This window comes from Octodon degus, unplaced genomic scaffold (assembly GCF_000260255.1).
Source record: "Octodon degus isolate 3935 unplaced genomic scaffold, OctDeg1.0 scaffold00288, whole genome shotgun sequence".
Lineage (NCBI taxonomy): Eukaryota > Metazoa > Chordata > Mammalia > Rodentia > Octodontidae > Octodon > Octodon degus.
In genome coordinates, this window is record NW_004524864.1 from 580,484 (window position 1) to 599,141 (window position 18,658).

At 47.7% G+C, this 18,658-nt stretch overlaps 2 protein-coding genes and 1 non-coding gene across 8 annotated transcripts in view; 2 read left to right on the plus strand and 1 right to left on the minus strand.

The window, feature by feature from the left end:
• Positions 1 to 5,725, minus strand: part of Mfap5 (microfibril associated protein 5) — a 13,624-nt gene extending 7,899 nt beyond the window's left edge. Inside the window, exons 1-4 of one of the 5 annotated variants that reach the window (XM_023707403.1) lie at positions 5,536 to 5,722; positions 4,297 to 4,354; positions 3,408 to 3,443; positions 75 to 110 (exon numbers count right to left, since the gene is read on the minus strand). In XM_023707403.1, coding sequence (XP_023563171.1) covers positions 75 to 110; positions 3,408 to 3,443; positions 4,297 to 4,354 — 130 coding nt within the window. In that variant the 5' untranslated portion in view covers positions 5,536 to 5,722. Of the gene's footprint in view, positions 1 to 74; positions 111 to 3,407; positions 3,444 to 4,296; positions 4,355 to 5,535 lie in introns of all 5 variants that reach the window. The other 4 variants (XM_023707402.1, XM_004647132.2, XM_023707405.1 and 1 more) reach the window with 4 other exon arrangements.
• A 9,872-nt stretch (positions 5,726 to 15,597) lies between these two features.
• On the plus strand, positions 15,598 to 15,704 carry LOC111814310. The gene has a single exon (XR_002819332.1). It is a non-coding gene; the product is annotated as a U6 spliceosomal RNA (small nuclear RNA).
• An 883-nt stretch (positions 15,705 to 16,587) lies between these two features.
• The window catches only part of Rimklb (ribosomal modification protein rimK like family member B), a 108,771-nt gene continuing 106,700 nt past the window's right edge, over positions 16,588 to 18,658 (plus strand). For both annotated transcript variants that reach the window (XR_002819325.1, XM_004647133.2), the window contains exon 1: positions 16,588 to 16,646. The gene's annotated coding sequence lies outside the window, so the exon portion shown is untranslated. The remainder of the gene's footprint in view (positions 16,647 to 18,658) is intronic.

Below are 18,658 nucleotides of genomic sequence, written 5' to 3' on the forward strand. Positions count from 1 at the left end.
CCCCCTCATTTTCTTTCGCTCTGCCCTCCTGTCTCCACTATACAGGAAATAAACAAACCAAAGAGGCGGCTTACTAGGATCATCTGTGAATGTTTCTTCAGTCACATCATCTGAAAAGAAATCAGAAGGCATTTTCTGAGAATCCCCTGGCCCCTGCACGCCTGCCTGCACTTCTCAAAAGGCAAATGTCTGGGACAGTGCCCAGCAGATCCTGCACCTATTTTTCCTGGTCTGCCTGCAATAATTACAATGGCTGATAAGCAGTGCAATACCTGCATAAAAACTATACTTACATAAAACAATTGTAATACTTACATAACATAACCATACTACTTACATAAAATTCCATAAAATTAAAATTGCTTATAGCAAATACACTGAAGTTTATCTATATGGTGCTAAGAATGGAACTTAGGATACTGCACATAATTAATGAGCACTTTCTCTACCACCAAACGACATCCTCAGCCCACTTCTGTCATACTAAAAGCTAAATAACAAGGCAGCCTTAGCCAGGCATGGTGGTGCACAACTGCAAGCAGGGGGCTGAGGCAGGAGAACTGCTGTGAGGTCTAGACCAGCCTGAACTACATGTGAGACCCTATCTCAAAAAAACAAAACAAAACAACAAAAAAGCAACATTAATATCTCAAGATGGGCTGGTGAGATGGCTCAGTGGTCTAAAGCACCTACTTAGAACAAGCTTAGAAAAGCACAGGGACCGCGGTTCAATCCCCCAGCACCACATGCCAGCCAGCCCTGCCCCCTGGTGGGCTGAGCTGGCCACACACACATAAATAAAATTAAAAAAAAAAAAAAAAATCTCAAGCTAGGGGCCAGGGGGAATGGCTCAGTGGAATAAGTGCTTCCCTGGCAAGCACGAGGGCCTGAGTTCAGTCCCCGGTTCCACACACACACACAAAAAAAAAACCCAAAAAACCCCTCAAGCTTACATTTATTTTAATTTTTATTTGTATGTGTGTATGTGTGCAGGCCCATGTGTGATGCTGGAGATCAAACCGGGTCCCTGAGTGTGCTAGGCAATTTCCTGAGCACTCAGCCACCCTCCAGCCTAACATTTTACTGTGATATGTATATATATATATATATATATATTATATATATATATATATATATATATATGTTTTAAGTACATATATATAGTTTTAAGGTGCACAACATGTTTTGGAATTCATACATGAAATGACATGATTACTACAGTCAAGCGATCAAATTAATATATCCATCTCCTCACATAGGTATACATATTGTGTGTATGAGAGAGAGAACGCACACCTGAGATACTTGCAATCTACTTCTCAAATAACATTTTTTCATTTTGTTTCTGTTGAGACAAGGTCTGAACTGCATAGTGAGACCCTGTCTGCCGGCCAAATAGCTCAGCAGATTAAAGCACCTGCTTAGGTGGACGCAGAGGGCAGGGGGCCAGGGGTTCGATCCACCGCCAGCACTGCTGGCCCCGCCCCCCCAGGGCGCGCTGAGACTCGACTGAGAGTGGGTGTGGTGGTGTGCATCTATAATCCCAGCACTTGAGAGGCTGTAAACAGGAGGATCACTACGAGTCTAATCTGTGTGGTGACATCCATAGCCCCGTACTAAATACATTAAAAAAAAAAAAAAAAAAAAGACAGAAACAAACACCAAAAACAAAACAAACCTCATTTACAATTAACCTTCACTGTAGTAGTTTATAGTCATAATCTATTTTGTCCACTAGGGGTCAGCAAATTCACAGAGCTTGCTTTAACTCTTTGGCGTGTCAAATCAGATTTAAATCTCCTGAGAATAAGCATTTCCATAAAAGAGTATCAAAGTTATGGGTAATTACAGGCAGGCTACAAATACAACATTCTACAGTGTCCTCTGCTTGCCTGAGAGTCTCATCTTTTTCTTTCCTCCCTAAATTCCAGACAGAATAGATTTTTTTTTTTTTTTTTTTTTTTTTTTTTTTTTTTTTTTTTTTTTTTTTCTTTTTGGAGCTGACCGTGGGACCCAGGGTCTGGCACACGTGTTACACATCTGCTCTGATCAATTGCTAAGCGCCCTGCCTCTCACTACGTCCCAGCCCTCGACCTCTTTATCCTGAACACTTGGTCTGAGCTTTCTTCCAGAACAAGTTGTGCTAAGAGGAATCCATGATGGTTCCGGTCCTGTTGTAGGGTATCTGAAGTCACTGACCTTATCATTTTGGAGACCGAGCCGCAATCCCTCCCAGGCCCTTCACTACTCCTCAGAGTTTCCTGGGTCCAGCCCAGCGACCAGCGCCGCACAGCGCGGCAGAGCTGCCAGGGTTTCAATGAGGAGCTCGCCTCTCTGCGCGTATCCCAGATAAGCCTGCCCTCCCTGGAGCAACCAACGAGAGAGGAATTAGACGGCCTGGGAAAAGGGAACGTAAGCCATTTTCATCATAAACTAATCAATTTCTGCTAGAAAAGCTTTCTAAATTCACAAAACAGGACTGGTCCTTAGCCTACCTGCAGAAATCAATTCAGACTTCTAGTATTTCTAGTGCTAAAATCTTATCTAAGTTCACAAAGTCAGGGTGTTTTAACAAAGAACAGAAAACAAGTTTGTATTACATTTTTATCCTGTCTGTTTGGTTTTTTTCCCAAGACTTCAGGGTTCACACTGGGCCACACCCCTTTTTATTTTTTATTTTGAAGCGGAGTTTCACTAAGTCACTACACTGCCCAAGCTGGGTTTGAACTTGTGATCCTCCTGCCTCAGCTTCCCAAGTCCTGCACCACCAGGCCCAGAGGGCCCAATGTAACATGTACTTTTTGCAGCAAGTCCCACTACAGAAGCTAAAAATGAGCTCAACATATTGGCCTCTGCTTGTAATCTTAGCACTCTGGATGTTGAGGCAGGAGGATCATAAGTTCCAGCCCAGCTTGGGCAATTCGGTGATTTAGCGAGACTGTCTCAAAATAGAAATAAAAAGGAATGCGCACTGAGCCACAGTCCTCACACCTTTTTTTTTTTTTTTTTTTTCTTAATTATGAGACATGTTCTTGCTAAACTGATAAATTTCTCATGTCGGGCTGAAACCCGCAGTCCTCCTGCCTCTTGGAGTGCTGGGATTACAGGAGCATGCCACCACACCTGGCACCCTCAAGTTATTTTTATTTTACAAAGGGCTGGGATGTAGCTCAGAGACAGAGTTCTTGCCTAGCCTGTGGGAGGCCCTGGGTTCCATCCCCAGTACGGCAAGACAGGATTTTTCACAAATGGGATGCCAGGCTTGTGGAAACTGCTGACGTCACTCCTGCTTCTCCCACCAGGGCAACGTGGCTCTCTATCCTTGCACTGGTTCTTCAGCTCATACAGTTTGTCTACACTGACCTGCAAAGAACCCCAACACAGCCCATAACCAAGGCTTCACCCACCTCCTCGCTGACCGCTGACGCCTGGGAGTGTCCAGCCTGTGGCAAAGGAAGAAAGGGGGTGAGTGACCTGCATTCCAGACCCAGTGACCCCCCTTAGAAGAGCAGGACATGAAAGAGATCAGCTGTACGTTATCATGGTGGTGTCCCTCCCATGAACTCTGGTTACTGTGCTTGGTACTGTCCTGCTGTGCAGCAGGCGACTGGTGGACACCTTCCTGACCAGGACGCCCCACCACCCCACTCCCAGCTACCCGGGGCCTGAGGCATAGAGGGCTCCAGCCACTCCCAGCATGGCCCAGTCCTCTGCCCCCAGCTTTCCCAGAGTCTGCCACCGAACAAGGCAGAAAAACTGCTTTCTGAGTCTCCACATAGCAGAAAAAGGAAAAAACACAGCAGGGATTTGTCAGAGGCCAAGGTGACCCTTAGAGGCCAATCGTCCAGCTAGAGGCTAAAATCTGGGACGGTTTTTCCTTTGTATGAGGGGGCGTGTGTTTCTGGTGTGTGGGTGAGCACACCTGCCTGTGTATTTGCTGTCACTGCATATGCATGCACCCACCACTTTCCTTTGGAATGTATTTATTTATTTTGTCTTTTGGAGACAGTGTTTCGTGATGCAGCTCAGGCCGGCCTTGAGCTCACTTTGTAGTCCAGGCTGGTCTCCAACTCGCCAACGATCCTCCTGCCTCCACCTCCCAAATGCTGGGATTACAGGCGTGTGCCACCACACCCGGCTTCCTTCTCCTTAGGAGCCACTCTAGAGCTCAGCACCAAGCCTATTTCTCTTCATCTCCCGAAGCTCAGTTCCTGCACCCTTCTTAAACACGGCCCCCCATGCTTGTGACCCAGGAGGTGACACTTTTGGGAGAAGAGGACAGATGTGTGGACTCACCAGAGGGGGCAAGGAGGGCAGTGAGAAGCAGCAGCGCCTTGGACCCCAAGAGCAGCATCTAAGGGAGACAGTGGACGGCGGAGTGTGATCCTAGGGGCAGGGTGTGCCCCTCAGGGATCCCTGTCTCTGTCCTCCCTGGAGCCTTTGCGATTTCTCCTTAAGGCTCAAACCCTGGCTCGCTCTTTCTTATATTTCATTCAACATTTATTTCTTCCTCAAGTTTATTCCTTTGTCACTTGCCCATATGCTCATTCTTTTCTGTGAACTCAAAGGAATTTTTTGTTTGTTTCTCGAGACAGAGTCTCGCTGTGTTTCTCAGGTTTGCTCAAACTCCTGGACTCAAGCAACGCTCCTGCCTCAGCCTCCTGAGTAGCTGAGATTCCAGGAAGCACTATCACCAGGCTGGCCTTGAACTTGCAGGGATCCTCCTGACTCAGCCTCTGCAGTGTCGGGATTACAGGTGTGTGCCACCATGCTTGGTATTCTCCCCTCACCACACACACCTTTTTCTTCACTGTCTCATGGTTCTCTTCATTTTATTCAATAATTTATGTATTTTTGGTGCCAGGGATCAAACTCAGATTCTCCCCTTTTTATATTTTTAATGTTATTCATTTATTTTGTATTTAGGACAGGGTCTACAGGATGTCACTATGTAGATCCGACTTGTAGTGAATCTCCTATTTTCAGCCTCCCAAGTGCTGGGATTACAGGCACGCCACCACACCCAGTCTTCTTCCCTTTGTTAAAGACAGGCTCTCACTTGGTAGCCCAGGCCAGTGTTGAACCTGTGGGGATCCTCCTGCCTCAGTCTCCCGAGTGGTGTGTGCCACGGTGCCTGGCTCCTTCCTCCGCATCTGAATCCTCTATTTTCCTTTCTTGCTCCACCATCCCCATAACCCCCCCTCCCCCCCACAAGGACTAAACCCAGCGCCTTTGCAATGAAAGCATCCCCAAGTCTTCAGAGAGACATTTGTATTCTATGAGTTCATTCTTGGCCCTGCCTGGTGGCTTCTGCCGCCCTAACGTCTAATCTTCCCTTCAGGTATGGGTGTCTTTTTCACAGTATCTTGTTCCTCTTGCTGTCTCTGTCCTTTGAATCCCATGGATAACAGGAGCAAGGGTCTGCTCAGTTCTGAGTAAAGGTGCGAACGACAGCCTCTGGCCAGCACTCTGCAGCTCTCTCATACCCCCACGCCTGCACATGCGCGCACACCCCCTCTGTCTGTCTGGACTCACCTTGCTGTCAGGACTCACCCTCTCCGCGCCCTGTACTTTGCTGAGTCCTGTGCTGCTGCCTGCGCCGCAGTCCTCCGCGCTCTGCTGCACCCTGGCCGGGACTGCGAGGAGCGGCCCCGCCCTGGGCAGGACTTGGACTTGGCCTACTCGGCAGCACTGAGACAGACTGGGAGAGGGAGCCAGGCCGGACGCGCAGAAGGCAGAGTTACAGGGGCTGATGGAGGGGCTGGAATGCAGAGCCGCTCACGCCCGCTGCAGAGGGCTGACCACACCGGCCTCTTCCCACACTCGCTAGCCCAGCAGTCTCTTCCATCGCAGGTCCTTCTTACCTAAGTGATCTATGGCATCACTAGACTTGGTTTCTGATTTTCTCCCCCACCTCTGCCTTTTTCTTTTCTTTCTTTTTTTTTTTTTTTAATTGAAACAAGGTCTCCTTATTAGTTCAGGCTGGGCTTGAAATCAATTTGTAGCTCAGGCTGACCTTGGGATTACAGGTGTGTGCCACCACTCTCACTGTTCTCCCCCTTTTTAAAGACAGGGTCTCACTTGGTAGCCCAGGCCAATGTTGAACTTCTGGGGATCCTCCTGCCTCAGCCTCTCAAGTGGAGTGTGCCACCCAGACTGGCTCCTTCCTCCACATCTGAATCTTCTATTTCTGGCTTTTGCTCTATCCTCCCCCATTTCTTCTGTACTGAGATTAAAGCCAGGGATTTTGTAATGAACAGTATCCTAATTCTTTTTTTTTTTAATTTTTAAAATTTTTTCCCATAATTTTATTGAGAAACAAATAGCAATGAGACAGTTTCAAACCAAATTGGTAGGACAGTTTCAATAATTAACACATTGCATACATTCTTCCTAGTGGTTAATTGCTGTACAAGGTGCAGACTTGATATCCTATTTACAAACACCATTAGAACAAATCCATCTATTCATTACATCCCAATTCTTTTTTAATTTTTGATATAGGCTCTGACAAAGTCTCTAAATTGCCCAGCTTGGGCTCAAATTTGCAGTCCTCTTGCTTCAATCTTCCAGAGTGCTGGGATTTCAGGGATATGCTGTTACACCTGCCAGTCTTTTCTTTGTTTCTTTTGCTCTTCTCGGTTTTTTTGTTTTTTTTTTTTTTTAGAGTTCAGGCTGGCCATGAACTAACTCCCTTTCTAGCCCGCCCTGGCCTTGAACCTGTAGTGACCCTCTTTGCCCCAACCTTCCAAATGCTGGGATTACAGGCACACACCACCATGCCCTGCTGTTTGTTTATTTTTGAGATAGAGTCTCACTATGAAGTTTCGGCTGGCCTGGACATCACTATGTAGGCCAGGCTGGCCTCAAACTCTCAGAACTCCTCCTGCCTCAGCTTCCTAGGTGTTAGCATTAAAGATATGGACCTCCACATCTGGCTCTTGTCTTTCACTTTTTTTTTTTTTCATTTATGTATTTTGGTACAGGGTCTTATTATGCAGCTTGCACTTATAGCCATCTTCCTGTTTTCAGCCTCGCCAGTGCTGGGGTTATAGGTGTGCGTCGCAATTCCCAAACTTGGTCACAGGCTCAGCAGGCCCCGGGGACAGGGCCGTACAGCATGAAGGACCAGGGATTGAAACCTTGTCTCTGCATTTGCCAAAACAGGCGCTTTACTCCACTAAACTATCTCACTGGACCTTTGTCTTTCACTTTTAACACCAAAAAATTCATGTTTCTTGTCTTCTTTTCTTTGTTTCCTTCTTTTGTTCTTGTGTTTTTCTGTGCTAGAGTCTCATACACGTTGGGAAAGCATTCCACCACTGGGATACACTCCCAGTTCCTGCCTTTCTTTTTTTTTTTTTTTTAAATTTTATTTATTTATTTATTTGAGAGAGAGAGAGAGAGAGAGAGAGAGAGAGAGAGAGAGAAAGAGTGTGTGGCCAGCTCAGCCCACCAGGGGGCAGGGCTGGCTGGCATGTGGTGCTGGGGGATTGAACCGCGGTCCCTGATGCTTTTGCTAAGCTTGTTCTAAGTAGGTGCTTTAGACCACTGAGCCATCTCTCCAGCCCTCCTGCCTTTCTTGACCCACACATTCAGACTCTAGATTTTACCCCCAGGAATATTCTATTTATTCTCACACTCAAGCAAACAGATACCACATGTGGTTCATCTAAGAGAAAGACTGTCTTCAGGTTATAAAAAAAAATCAAGACCTTCAGAACTCTTAAATGTGGAAACGCTCCACAAGAAATGCCAGCCCTATTTTGTCTTTGACTTTGTTTAGGCTGTGGCTATGTTTAGGCTGTTTATACTATGAATCTTAGAATGTCGTAAGAAGCCCAAAGAAAACTGGGAGATAAGTTCATTCTGCTTGCCTTTCTGTCTATTGGCATTTTTCCTCATGTCCTGAAATAGATAACCTTCTCCGATCCAGGACTTTCCAAGTCTTTGTATTTGCTCTTCTTCCTAAAGAGTTCAGACCATCAAAACAGCCTGGTTTGGGGGAAAGGAATTGGAATGCAAAGCTCGAGTCTGAGGGACGTTTAGCCTTGGGGCCAGAGGAGTGTGTGCATTTCAGGTTACCTGCAGCTGCCTGCCCTGCACTGTGCTGAAGTAGATCAGAGAAGAGCACAGGTAGACAGGTGTAACATGCTTCCAAAGAAAGAGATAGCAGTGGAGGGAAGGGAAGAGAGGAGAGAGGGAAGTTATTCCGGGTGGGGGAAGACAGCAATGAACATAGAAATAACAAACACCCCATGTTCCTGGGAGGCAGCAGAAGGGTCCCCTTTCTGGTGGGTCCCCAGAACCAGTCTGAGTGCTGATCCCTTCCTGCTGACCCGCCTGGCCTTCTGTCTGCTCCACAGTGTGGAGGGCAGAGCTAGTGAACAGGCAAGATTCCAGCCTGGGAAAAAGCCAGGGAAAGAAAGAGAAGCCTGGGATCAGAGGGGTGAAGGAGAAACAAACAAACAAACAAGGGAAATGCAAATGCAAAGCAGAGCTAGGCAGGATCTAGAGTCGAGCTCCGCTCATGTTTTCCACAAATCTCAGACAGATGGGAAATATGAACTCGGGCCAATCCTCTGGCAGCGAGAGCAATGACCTCAGAGGGCTGGCCGGCTGGGCCTGCGGTGAAGGAAACCTCCCTGGGGGTGGGTGGGGGCCTGGAGGAGTCACCCTCCCAGACCTGGGGACTAAACGGCTTGTGGCCTGTCCGGGAAGGCCTGTCCGGGAAGGAGCAAGCCGCACCGCACCTGGGGCAGCGCGGGAGTGGCCGTATCCTCCGCTGTGTGGCTCTGGCTCACTCTGCTTCCTGGGAGTTGGGGAGATTTCTTGCTGTCAATCACTGCGGCTCCTTGCTCCAGCGCGGCTCTCTGCTCATTGCGGAGCAAGCAGCTTGGAGGCCCTCCGATGTATTTTCCTCAGGGTGATTTGGTCAGTTCTGTTCTAGCACACTATTTATCACTTAATTGAGCCCAGTCAAAATTAACTCCAGTGCCCAGAAATGAGTGATGCTATCCGCATCCGCGAACCTCTTATTTTTTGAGGCTCCCTTCACGGAGTAAGAAGTCCTCCATGGGCAGCAGCCTGTACCCCCATCCATGTGCCCGAGCTCCTGCAGGTAGAAAAGGCCTTTGCCAGTCAAACGGGAGCCCTCCTCTGAACTCTGTGGGCATAGATTATTACAGGCAATCCACATCGTAGTTACCCAAGCTGTGAAGCTTTAGAAAAGTCCTGTGGAAGTCTGTGAATCATGATCAAGTCTTCCCAGTTCATTGCCGTAAGCCGGGAGAAAAAAAAAAAAAATCAATGGAAAAACAAGAAATGGTTAAGCAATTTAAAGAAGAAAGAATTGTTCTGTGGGAAAAGAGGACAATGCAACGAGGCAGAGATGGGGACAGAAAGCTGGCTTTCTTCATCTGTTTTTGGCCTGTAAAGAATACACCCATTAGTTGAAAGCCTCCGGGCAAATGTACAGAAATTTGACTATGGTCTGATCTGACTAAATTAAATCCAGGGGCTAAACACAAAAAATTCCCATAAAAGGAAGGGAAAATGGAGGGGTAGGAGGGGCCGGGAGGCGGGAGGCCTGTGAGCCAGGAAGCCTGAAGTAGTGAAGGCCAAAGGAAAAGATGGACTTAAATGCCCATGGACGTTTGTCCTCAGGACATTTGGGTGGGAGAGCACTTTGTCTATCAGAGTCCAACTTTGATTTCATCTCCTCTCTAAAGCCTCCCCTGACCCCCGCTGCTTTTGAAGAGCCAGTCATTCCCTCTCCTGAATTGACTCACTTATTTTATAATCTCATCACTGTCCTTATTCAGCCGTTATGGGCTTATCTCATTCTCCGTTGGGCTAGGAACTCCCTAGTGGCTGAGACTGAATCATACTCATTCTTCCCTGACAGACTGGTGGTTCAGCCCAGGAGAACTCAAGAAGTGCAGGCTGGGAGCAGTACCTCCCCGCTCTGGAGATACAAACTCACCAATTTAGTCAAATGGAAATGGCAGACCGCAAAGTTTTAGGGAAGCAATTTGAGAAGTTGAGCCGATGTGTAAGAGTAGAGAGAGGAAAATGGGCCGACCTAAAGCAGAGGTTTTAGGGAACCGCTTTGCCAGAAGCTGGGAATATGGACCAGATAATCATGTAAAAACCATAGCATTTAACCATCTGCCACCTTCGTTCTTCCAGCTCACTACTTCCTGTGTGCAAATTTTCTGATGGTGCTGATTTTCTGACACTAACCTATGGTTACCTCCATCCTTCCTTGTTAGCGCAAATGTAAAATGTTGGATCCACATTCAGGTTTGCACTGAAACTCCTGAAATAGCATCTTCAACAACCAAAAATCTAAATGCCTCTGAAAAACTGGCTAAAAACAGGACAAAGAGTGTGGCAGGAAGCAATGTGCATGTAATCGCAGCGCTCAGGAGACAGATGCAGGAGCTCTGCTCTGATCAGCCAGGGCTCAGAAGCACAACAAAACAAAACTAACTCTTATGCTGGATAGGACAGCACATGCCAGGAATCCCAGCTACTCAGGAGGCTGAGACAGGAGGATCCCAAGTGTGAGGCAAGCCCGGGCAACTTGCTGAGACTCTGTCTCAAAATTAAAAGTTAAAAGGGTTGGGGTGTAGCCCAGTGGGACAGAGACTCTCAGCTCAAGCCTTGGTGCTCTTTGGCTGGTTGGCTTCTTGGCACCGAGCGAAATTAGAGGTTGTGCTGCTGCCTGTTCTAGGGAGAAGCCCTGATGATCAGGAACTGATGTCTCTCTCAGCCAGGAACCCAGAGACCAGGCTTGCCCAAGCCTGGGGAGTGAGCTTGGGACGTGGCTGTCCTGCCAATCAGGCATCGGGACATCTGAAGCCCACCAGCACCTGATGACAGCATGCAGGTCCATGTCCAGGCTGCTCAGGGGTTCCTAACCCACAGAAATAGTGAAAAATAAATGTTTATGGCTCTAAGCAGCTAAAATGGTACTAGTGAGATAGCTCAGCAGACTACGCCTGCTTAGGCAAGCTTAGGCAAGTGCAGGGACCATGGTTCTATTCCGGTACCACATGCCTCCCCAGCTCTGCCCCAGGGTGGGCTGAGCCAGCCAGAGTCCCGGCGTAGTGGTGCACGCCTGTAATCTCAATGCTGGGGAGGTTGAAAGCAGGAGGATCGCCATGAGTCTGGACTGCATAGTGAGACCCTGCAACAACAAAATACATTTAAAAAAAAAAAGAAAAGATCTCCAGAAGTGCTTCATAAAGTGCCAAGAATGAAGAGGTTGGTGTGTTAGAAGAAAGAGGAAGTATTCTGAGGGTAGTGAATGGCAATGTCAAAATAAAAAAAGTAAACATTTACCATATTTTTTTTTCCACACTTGGTAATCCCAGCACTCTGGCAGGATGAGGCAAGAGGATGAAGACTTGCCAACTGAAGCCTAGCCTGGGCAACTAAGCAGCTTAGTAAGATTCAAAATTAAACAATGAACAAGAAGGGGTTAGGTTGCAGCTCAGTGCAAAGGCTCTGGGTTCAGTCAATCCCCAGTACCACACATGTACACAAACCCATTATTTATTCAACAAATGGAGGATAAAACATGGAGGACTTTCCTTACCTTAGTCACTGGGCACACCTATTTAGAATATAGCAGAAATAAAACACAACAACGTTTTGCCTTTATGTTGCTCACATTTTCTGAGGAAAGACATTTTTGGGATGGACCTTTGGCAACTTGGCATTAATATATTTTAGAGACATACTGATGAAATGGATGAGCAATAAAGGTTGGGTCCGAATCTCGTCATGGGGAAGGTGGAACTGAGACGTCCCTGTTGTCCTCTGGCAGGTGCTGTACCCTTGCAATGACTGAAGGGAAGCTATTTGAGCTATCCCAATAATAGTGATGAGCACAAGTACTGAGCTACCCTTCAACACTAATGACCCATTATCCCCCCTCGCCCAGTACTGGGGATTGAACCCAGGACTTTCTCACAGATCTACTTCCTCAGCCTGTTTTATTTTTAATTTTGAGACTGAGGCTCCCTAGTTTTGTCCATGCAGGGCTCGAACTTGTGATTCTCCTATTTCAGAATCCTAGGGGGCGGGCCTTATAGCAGTATGCCACCAGGCCAGCCTGATTGGTTGTCATAATAGTTGATGGCTTTCCCTTTGAGGATCATTCTCTCCAATTCCCTTCATGGTGCTATGCAATTAACCATAGCAAGACCCAGGGCAGGCAGGGAGGGACAGCTGGTAGACCACCCTCACTCAGGCAGCTGGAGGGTGTGGTGGCCAGAGGGGTGTCTGGATGCAGCGTGTCCCCTGACTCAGGCTTCTACAAATATTAGGGGAATGTTCCGAGAACCCAATGGGCCTCTGAGGGCTCAGCTTTGGAAGCTCTATGGGCCAAAGTAAGTCGCAGGCTTGGTTTCACTCAGGGCAGAGACAGCTTACTCCTTCCTAAAGGGAGGAGAGACCAGAAAAGCCCATCACCCTTCCTCCACCAGAGTGCCCTGGAGTTAAACCAAATCTTTCCAACAGTCCAGGGTCAATGCCAGACAGAAAACATTTGTATTTTGCCCTTTCCCTAAAACCTAACTCGCCTCTTTTCACAATTCTAAGAAAAGCTGTTACACAAGGGCCTCTTTGTAGCTCAATAACTCAGACACATTTCTGTCTCCTTTTGCTTAGCCTTAGGCACTACTACCAGGGCTGCTTCTGGAAAGGTCCTCCTCTCTTGGCATGAATGGTTTCACATTCTTTGTTTTCCTCTCAGTGTCTCCTGGTGTGCTTTTACCCTGCTTTTTAGTTGTTTTCTGTTTACTCTCAGTAATTTTCAAGGTTCTGGGCCCAGCCACCTTCATCTCTGTCTCTGTCTCTTGTCTCTGTCTCTGTGTCTGTCTCTGTGTCTGTCTGTCTCTGTCTCTGTCTCTGTCTGTCTGTCAGTCTGTCTGTCTCACTGCTGGAGACAGAAGCCCAGACCTTGTTAGCGCTAACTATACACTGCCCCTGAGCTACTTCCTCAGCCTCCCATCTCTCTTTCAACTGTGTTCTGTGTTCTCATTTGTCCTTCACCCTCAGCAGAGACTGTGGTACCAGCACTTGCCTGGGCACCCTAGGGACTTACTCGTGAGTCACTCTCAGCCTTTCCCGTGCCTTGAGCTCCTGCACACGCTCAGCACGCACCCTGCCACCTCGATCCTATTGAGCCACCTCACTGTACTTCAGACCTGTCCACACTCCCACTGTCTCTATCTCTTCCGTTCAGGCACCGAGCTAGCCGTGCTAACCTGTCCTGCGGGGCCAGTGCTTCCCACTTTTACTCCTAACACCAATGGCCCAGATGACTCTCTGAGCACTAATCAGATTCAGCCACTCCCTGGTTTAAAAGCCACAAAAGTGGGGGTGTGGTGGTGAATGCTTGTGATTCCAGCACTTGGGGGGGGCTGAGGCAGGAGGATCACAGTGACTTAGAGGCCAGTGTGGACTACATAAGCAAGTTCAAGGCCAACCTGCACTATGTGGCAAGACCCTGTCACAAAACCAAGCCCAACCACAAAGACTGCATCATCCTTCAGGTACAGATGAAAGGATGCACCTGTGCACCTCATACATGACTATTCGTCATGCTATTGTCCTCATGTCATCAGGGCTGCAACCCCCACTTCCATCTTTGCACCTTGCTCCTAGTCACACTGAATTACCAGCCATTCTTTGAAAGCTCCGAATTCTCTCATACTTAAAAACCATCATACTGTATATTTTAACACTGTTCCCACCACAATCATTAATTTCCTACAATCCTTACATTTATTTATTTATTAAATATCTTTAGTACAGGGTCTACAGGGTCTCACTACACAGATGGGACTCAGTGATCCTCCTGTTTTCAGCCTCCCAAGCGCTGGAATTACAGGTACATGCCACCACACCCAGTCTCAGTTGCTGTCTCAGTGCCCCTGAGGGCGGAGCCAGCATGGAACACCAGGGATCAAACTCCATGGTCCCTGGAGATTGAACCCAAGGAGCCCTGAGTTACACCCCTAGCCATTATTATTATTATTGTTACTATTATTATTATTGATTTTATTTTGAGACAGGGCCTCACTAAATTCCCAGGCCAGCTGTAAGAGGCACTTAGAGGCTGCACCTGGAATGCTCAAGCAAGACAAACCTTGGCATCTCTGCCTTTATTTCATTCTATTTTTTGGCCTTCATAATGAAGCTACACACACATGCACCCACATACCCAGGCACCCATGCACACAGGCTCCAGACACCCAGGCACCTATGCACCTAGGCACCCAGGTACCCAGCACATAGGCACCCATGCACCCATGCACCCATGCACCCAGGCTCCCAGGCCCCAGGCACCTAAACACCCAGGCGCCCATGTGCCCAGGCACCCAAGCTCCCATGCACCTATGCACCCAGGCACCCAGACACCCAGACACCCAGGCTCTGAGGCACCAATGCATGCAGGCCCCCTGGCACCCATGCACACAGGCATTCACGCACCGATGACCCAGGCACCTAGCACCCATGCACCCAGTCACATAGGCACTCATGCACCTATGCACCCAGACACCCATGCACCCATGTACCCATGCGCCCATGCACCCAGGCACCCATCCACTCAGGAACCCATGCACCCACACATCCAGGCACCCAGGCTCCCAGCACCCATGCACCCAGGCTCCCAGGCGTCCAGGTACCCATGCACCCATGAACCCACACAACCAGTTACACCAAGGCAGCAGTTGAGGCTACTCCCCAAGCGGGAATCATGGTCTTAGGATGGAACTGAACCACCTTCACACAACGATGGCTCTCGCAGGACATCCTCGAACCAGTCTGGACCACCATCCACCAGCCCACCCCTGGCAACCAGGACTACCTGCTGCCTGCTAGGCAGACCCTTGAGCTCTGCCTCCACCCCCTATTCCATAAAACCCCCAGGCATCCAGCAGCCTTTCAAGACAGATCTTGGACCTCTTTCTGTGCTTCCCAGGACAGTCACACAGATTATAACTCCTTCCCTGCCCATCTCTGATTGGTGTCACAGCATCGGTGGGGTCAGGAGCTGGGGACTCTAGTTACATGGTCTCAACCTTGTGCTCCTCCTGTGTCAGTCTCCTAAAGAGCTGGGATTATAGGCATATGCTGCTACAGTTGGCACAATCCTATTTTAATTAACTCATTTATTTAATTTTTTTGAGATAGGTTCTCACTATGAAGGTCAGGCTGGCTTTGAACTTACTATGGAGGTTGACCTCAGACTCACGGCAACCTTCCTGCCTCAGCTTTCCGAGTGCTTGGATCATAGGCCTGTGCCACCACATCTTACATCTGTATTCTAATCTGGCTGATTTCTTTTCTTTTGACACGTTAGGGATAGAGATCATGTCTGCATGTGAGCTAAGCCTGTATTCTCCCAGTGGACTACAGTCTTAGCCCACGACTAATTGCTACTCATCCCTGATAACTCAGTTTACATCATAGTTCCTTTACATTTTCCTGGGTATCTCTTCCACAATGTGGGCAGATGCTTTGGCCAGAACCAAGCACAATGGCTCACATATCCTGCGCATCAAAAACCGAAACTGAGTGCTCGCTTCGGCAGCACATATACTAAAATTGGAATGCTACAGAGAAGATTAGCATGGCCCCTGCGCAAGGATGACACGCAAATTCGTGAAGCGTTCCATATTTTTTTCAAAATGGTTAGGATAGATATATAGCTGCATTCTCTAAATGAATAGAGGGATTTGTTGTAATAGTGTTTGTAAATAGGATATCATGTCCACATCTTGTATAGCAATTAACCACCTGGAAGAATGTATGCAATGTGTTAATTATTGAATCTGTCCTGCCAATTTAGTTTGCAACTGTCTCATTGCGATTTGTTTCTCAATAAAATAATGGGGGAAAAAAACCTAAACTGAATAAATGTGGTAAAACAGGAAATATGGTTTTTTTTTTTTGCATTTAGTATAGGGTCTATAGGGTCTCACTACATAGATCAGACTTGTAGTGATCCTCCTGTTTTCAGCCTCCCAAGTGCTGGGGTTACAAGTGCGCACCACCATGCCCAGTCTCAATCGCAGTCTCAGGACGCCCTGGGGGCGGGGCTGGCAGGGCACACTGGGGATCGAGTCCCAGTTGCTGCGCTCTGCCTAAACAGGAGCTTTAGTCTGCTAAACTATGAGGCCAGCCCTTGTTTTTCACTCTTAATTCCTGGCACAGAGCTCCTAAAATCCATGGAATTTCCAGCATGATAGGAGTGCCTTTTGCTGTTCACAACAAGCCACTGACCTTGGATAATACCCACCCCTCACTTGATGCTCATTAAATGAATTAGGTGATGGCCATCCAAGGGCTCAGGGTGGGGGCACACTTCGGACTGACTGAGGCTGGAGCTCTGACCCTCCCTCTAGCCTCCAGAAAGCAGGGAGGCAGCTGCAGATAAAACTCTGTGAATGTTTTGAAGAAATGAGGCTGGATGATGTTCAGGGTTGGTGAACTGTACACACATTCCTGAGAGGACATGCCTAACACGCCCAGGCTGCTGTCCTCAGGCTCTGGTGGACTCGGAGGTACAGATAGACCTTCCCTGGCCTGTCATCTGCCTGGATAGCACCTGGCACTGCAGAGTGGTAAGATATTTTTTGGACTTCTCTGAGCCACTCTAGCAAATCATGGAAACCATAAAGAGGTGACCTGGGCACTCCTCCATAATAGTCGGCCAGTCAGAAGTACTGGAAACCTAGCCGGTGGTGGGCAGCGGAAGAGGGTCCATCTTTTGGAACCAAGCCCTGCAAATGCGATGTTAACTCCAGATAGACAGGTGGTATGGACAGATATTGAACTGAACTGTAGGATAGCCAGAGAATGTCAAAGAATTGGCCCATGGTGGAGGGTGTTCTGTAGGAGTCAGGTGCGTGCTGGGACAGGCCTTAGTCCCAGATACTTGGGAAGCTGAGGCAGGAGGATCACTGGAGCCCAGAAACATAGCGAGACCCTATCTCTTAGGTTAAAAAAAAAAAAAAAAAAGCTGGGTCGTTGGGTGCAAGCCTGTAATCCCAGCTATGACAGAGACTGAGGCAGGAGGATCACAAGTTAGAATGCAGCGAGCGCAATTTACTGTAATTCTGTCTTACAATGTCTTAAAATAAAAAAATAAATGAAAAAAGTATTGGGAAGTAGTTCAGTGTGGAGTTTACTCTCCAGTACAAAAAGTTCTGTGTAAGAGTGTAGAGAGGGGCTGGAGAGATGGCTCAGTGGTCTAAAGCACCTACTTGAAACAAGCTTGGCAAAGCACAGGGACCGCGGTTCAATCCCCCAGCACCACATGCCAGCCAGCCGCGCCCCCTGGTGGGCTGAGCTGGCCACACACACACACAATAAATAAATGTAATAAAAATAAATAAATAATTTAAAAAAAAGAAAAAAAAAAAAAAGAGTGTAGAGAAAGTGTTTTTTAGAATAAGCAGTAAGGGGCCCGGGAGGTGGCTCAGTGGAATAAGCGCTTCCCTGGCAAGCAGAGGAGCCTGAGTTCAATCCACCCCCCTCCAAAAAAAAAAAAAAATAGAATAAGCAATAAATTGCAGAGATTTGCGATTTTTTTTGAAGGGGGGAGAAGGAATTAGACCCAGGACCTTTACATTGAGCCATATTTTAATCCTTTTAAAAAAATTTATATTCTTCACTTTTCCCCCAATACTGTTTGTCTTTCTTTCTTTCTTTCTTTCTTTCTTTCTTTCTTTCTTTCTTTCTTCTCTTTCTTTCTTTCTTTCTTTCAATGGATTTAGAACAGGGTCTACAGGGTCTCACTATACAGATTGGGCTCGTAGTGATCCTCCTGTTTTCAGCCTCCCAAGGGCTGGGATTATAGGCACATGTCACCATGCCCAGTGTCACTCGCTGTCTCAGCGTGCCCGGAGGGCACGTCTCAGCGGGATCTTTCTCTGTTTCTAATACTGTGCTTTCTTATATATCAATGGACAATTATCTGCCAAACATAATATTTTGTTTTAAAATTTTGGAGATTAAAAAGTCAGAAATTGCTTAATTTTTTTCTTTGAGGTAGCCAGGTGGCCCGGGAGGCTCTTGACTGTTCAGTCCTCCTGCGTCAGTCTCCTAGAGAGCAATGTTCATCTCTTTGATTGCGGTGTTGTTGAGTACAGCCTAATTTTGGAATTCTTGAGTGTGGAGGGGAGAGGCTGTATTTTCTCAAAGTGGACGCGAGAGGGCAGTATATAGCTTCTACAGACCCTTCTTACAGGGTGCTTTTCCCTCCCGTCTCACAACTTCAATTCACTTCCAAGTAGAGGCCTGAGCTCTGCCTCAGGCGCCCCGTGGCCCTGCCTCAGTCTCAGTCCCGTCGACCCGCTCTTTATCTTCTTGTATTGTCAGAACATGGATTACTCACACTTGCTATGTTCAAGGAGTCAAAAATTTAGTGGGGAAGAGAAATAGGTGATCCTCATTCTTTCATTCTTGCCTGTGAAGAAACAAACAATCCAGGCAGGGTCTTGGGTACAGCTCAGCCGCAAAGTGAGAGCAGGAGGGCGATACCTAGTACCACCCCCCACTCTGCCGCATTCCTCCAAAAAGAAAGGGAGGGAGGGAGGGGGAGGGGAAGGAGGGGAGGAGGAGGGGAAGGAGG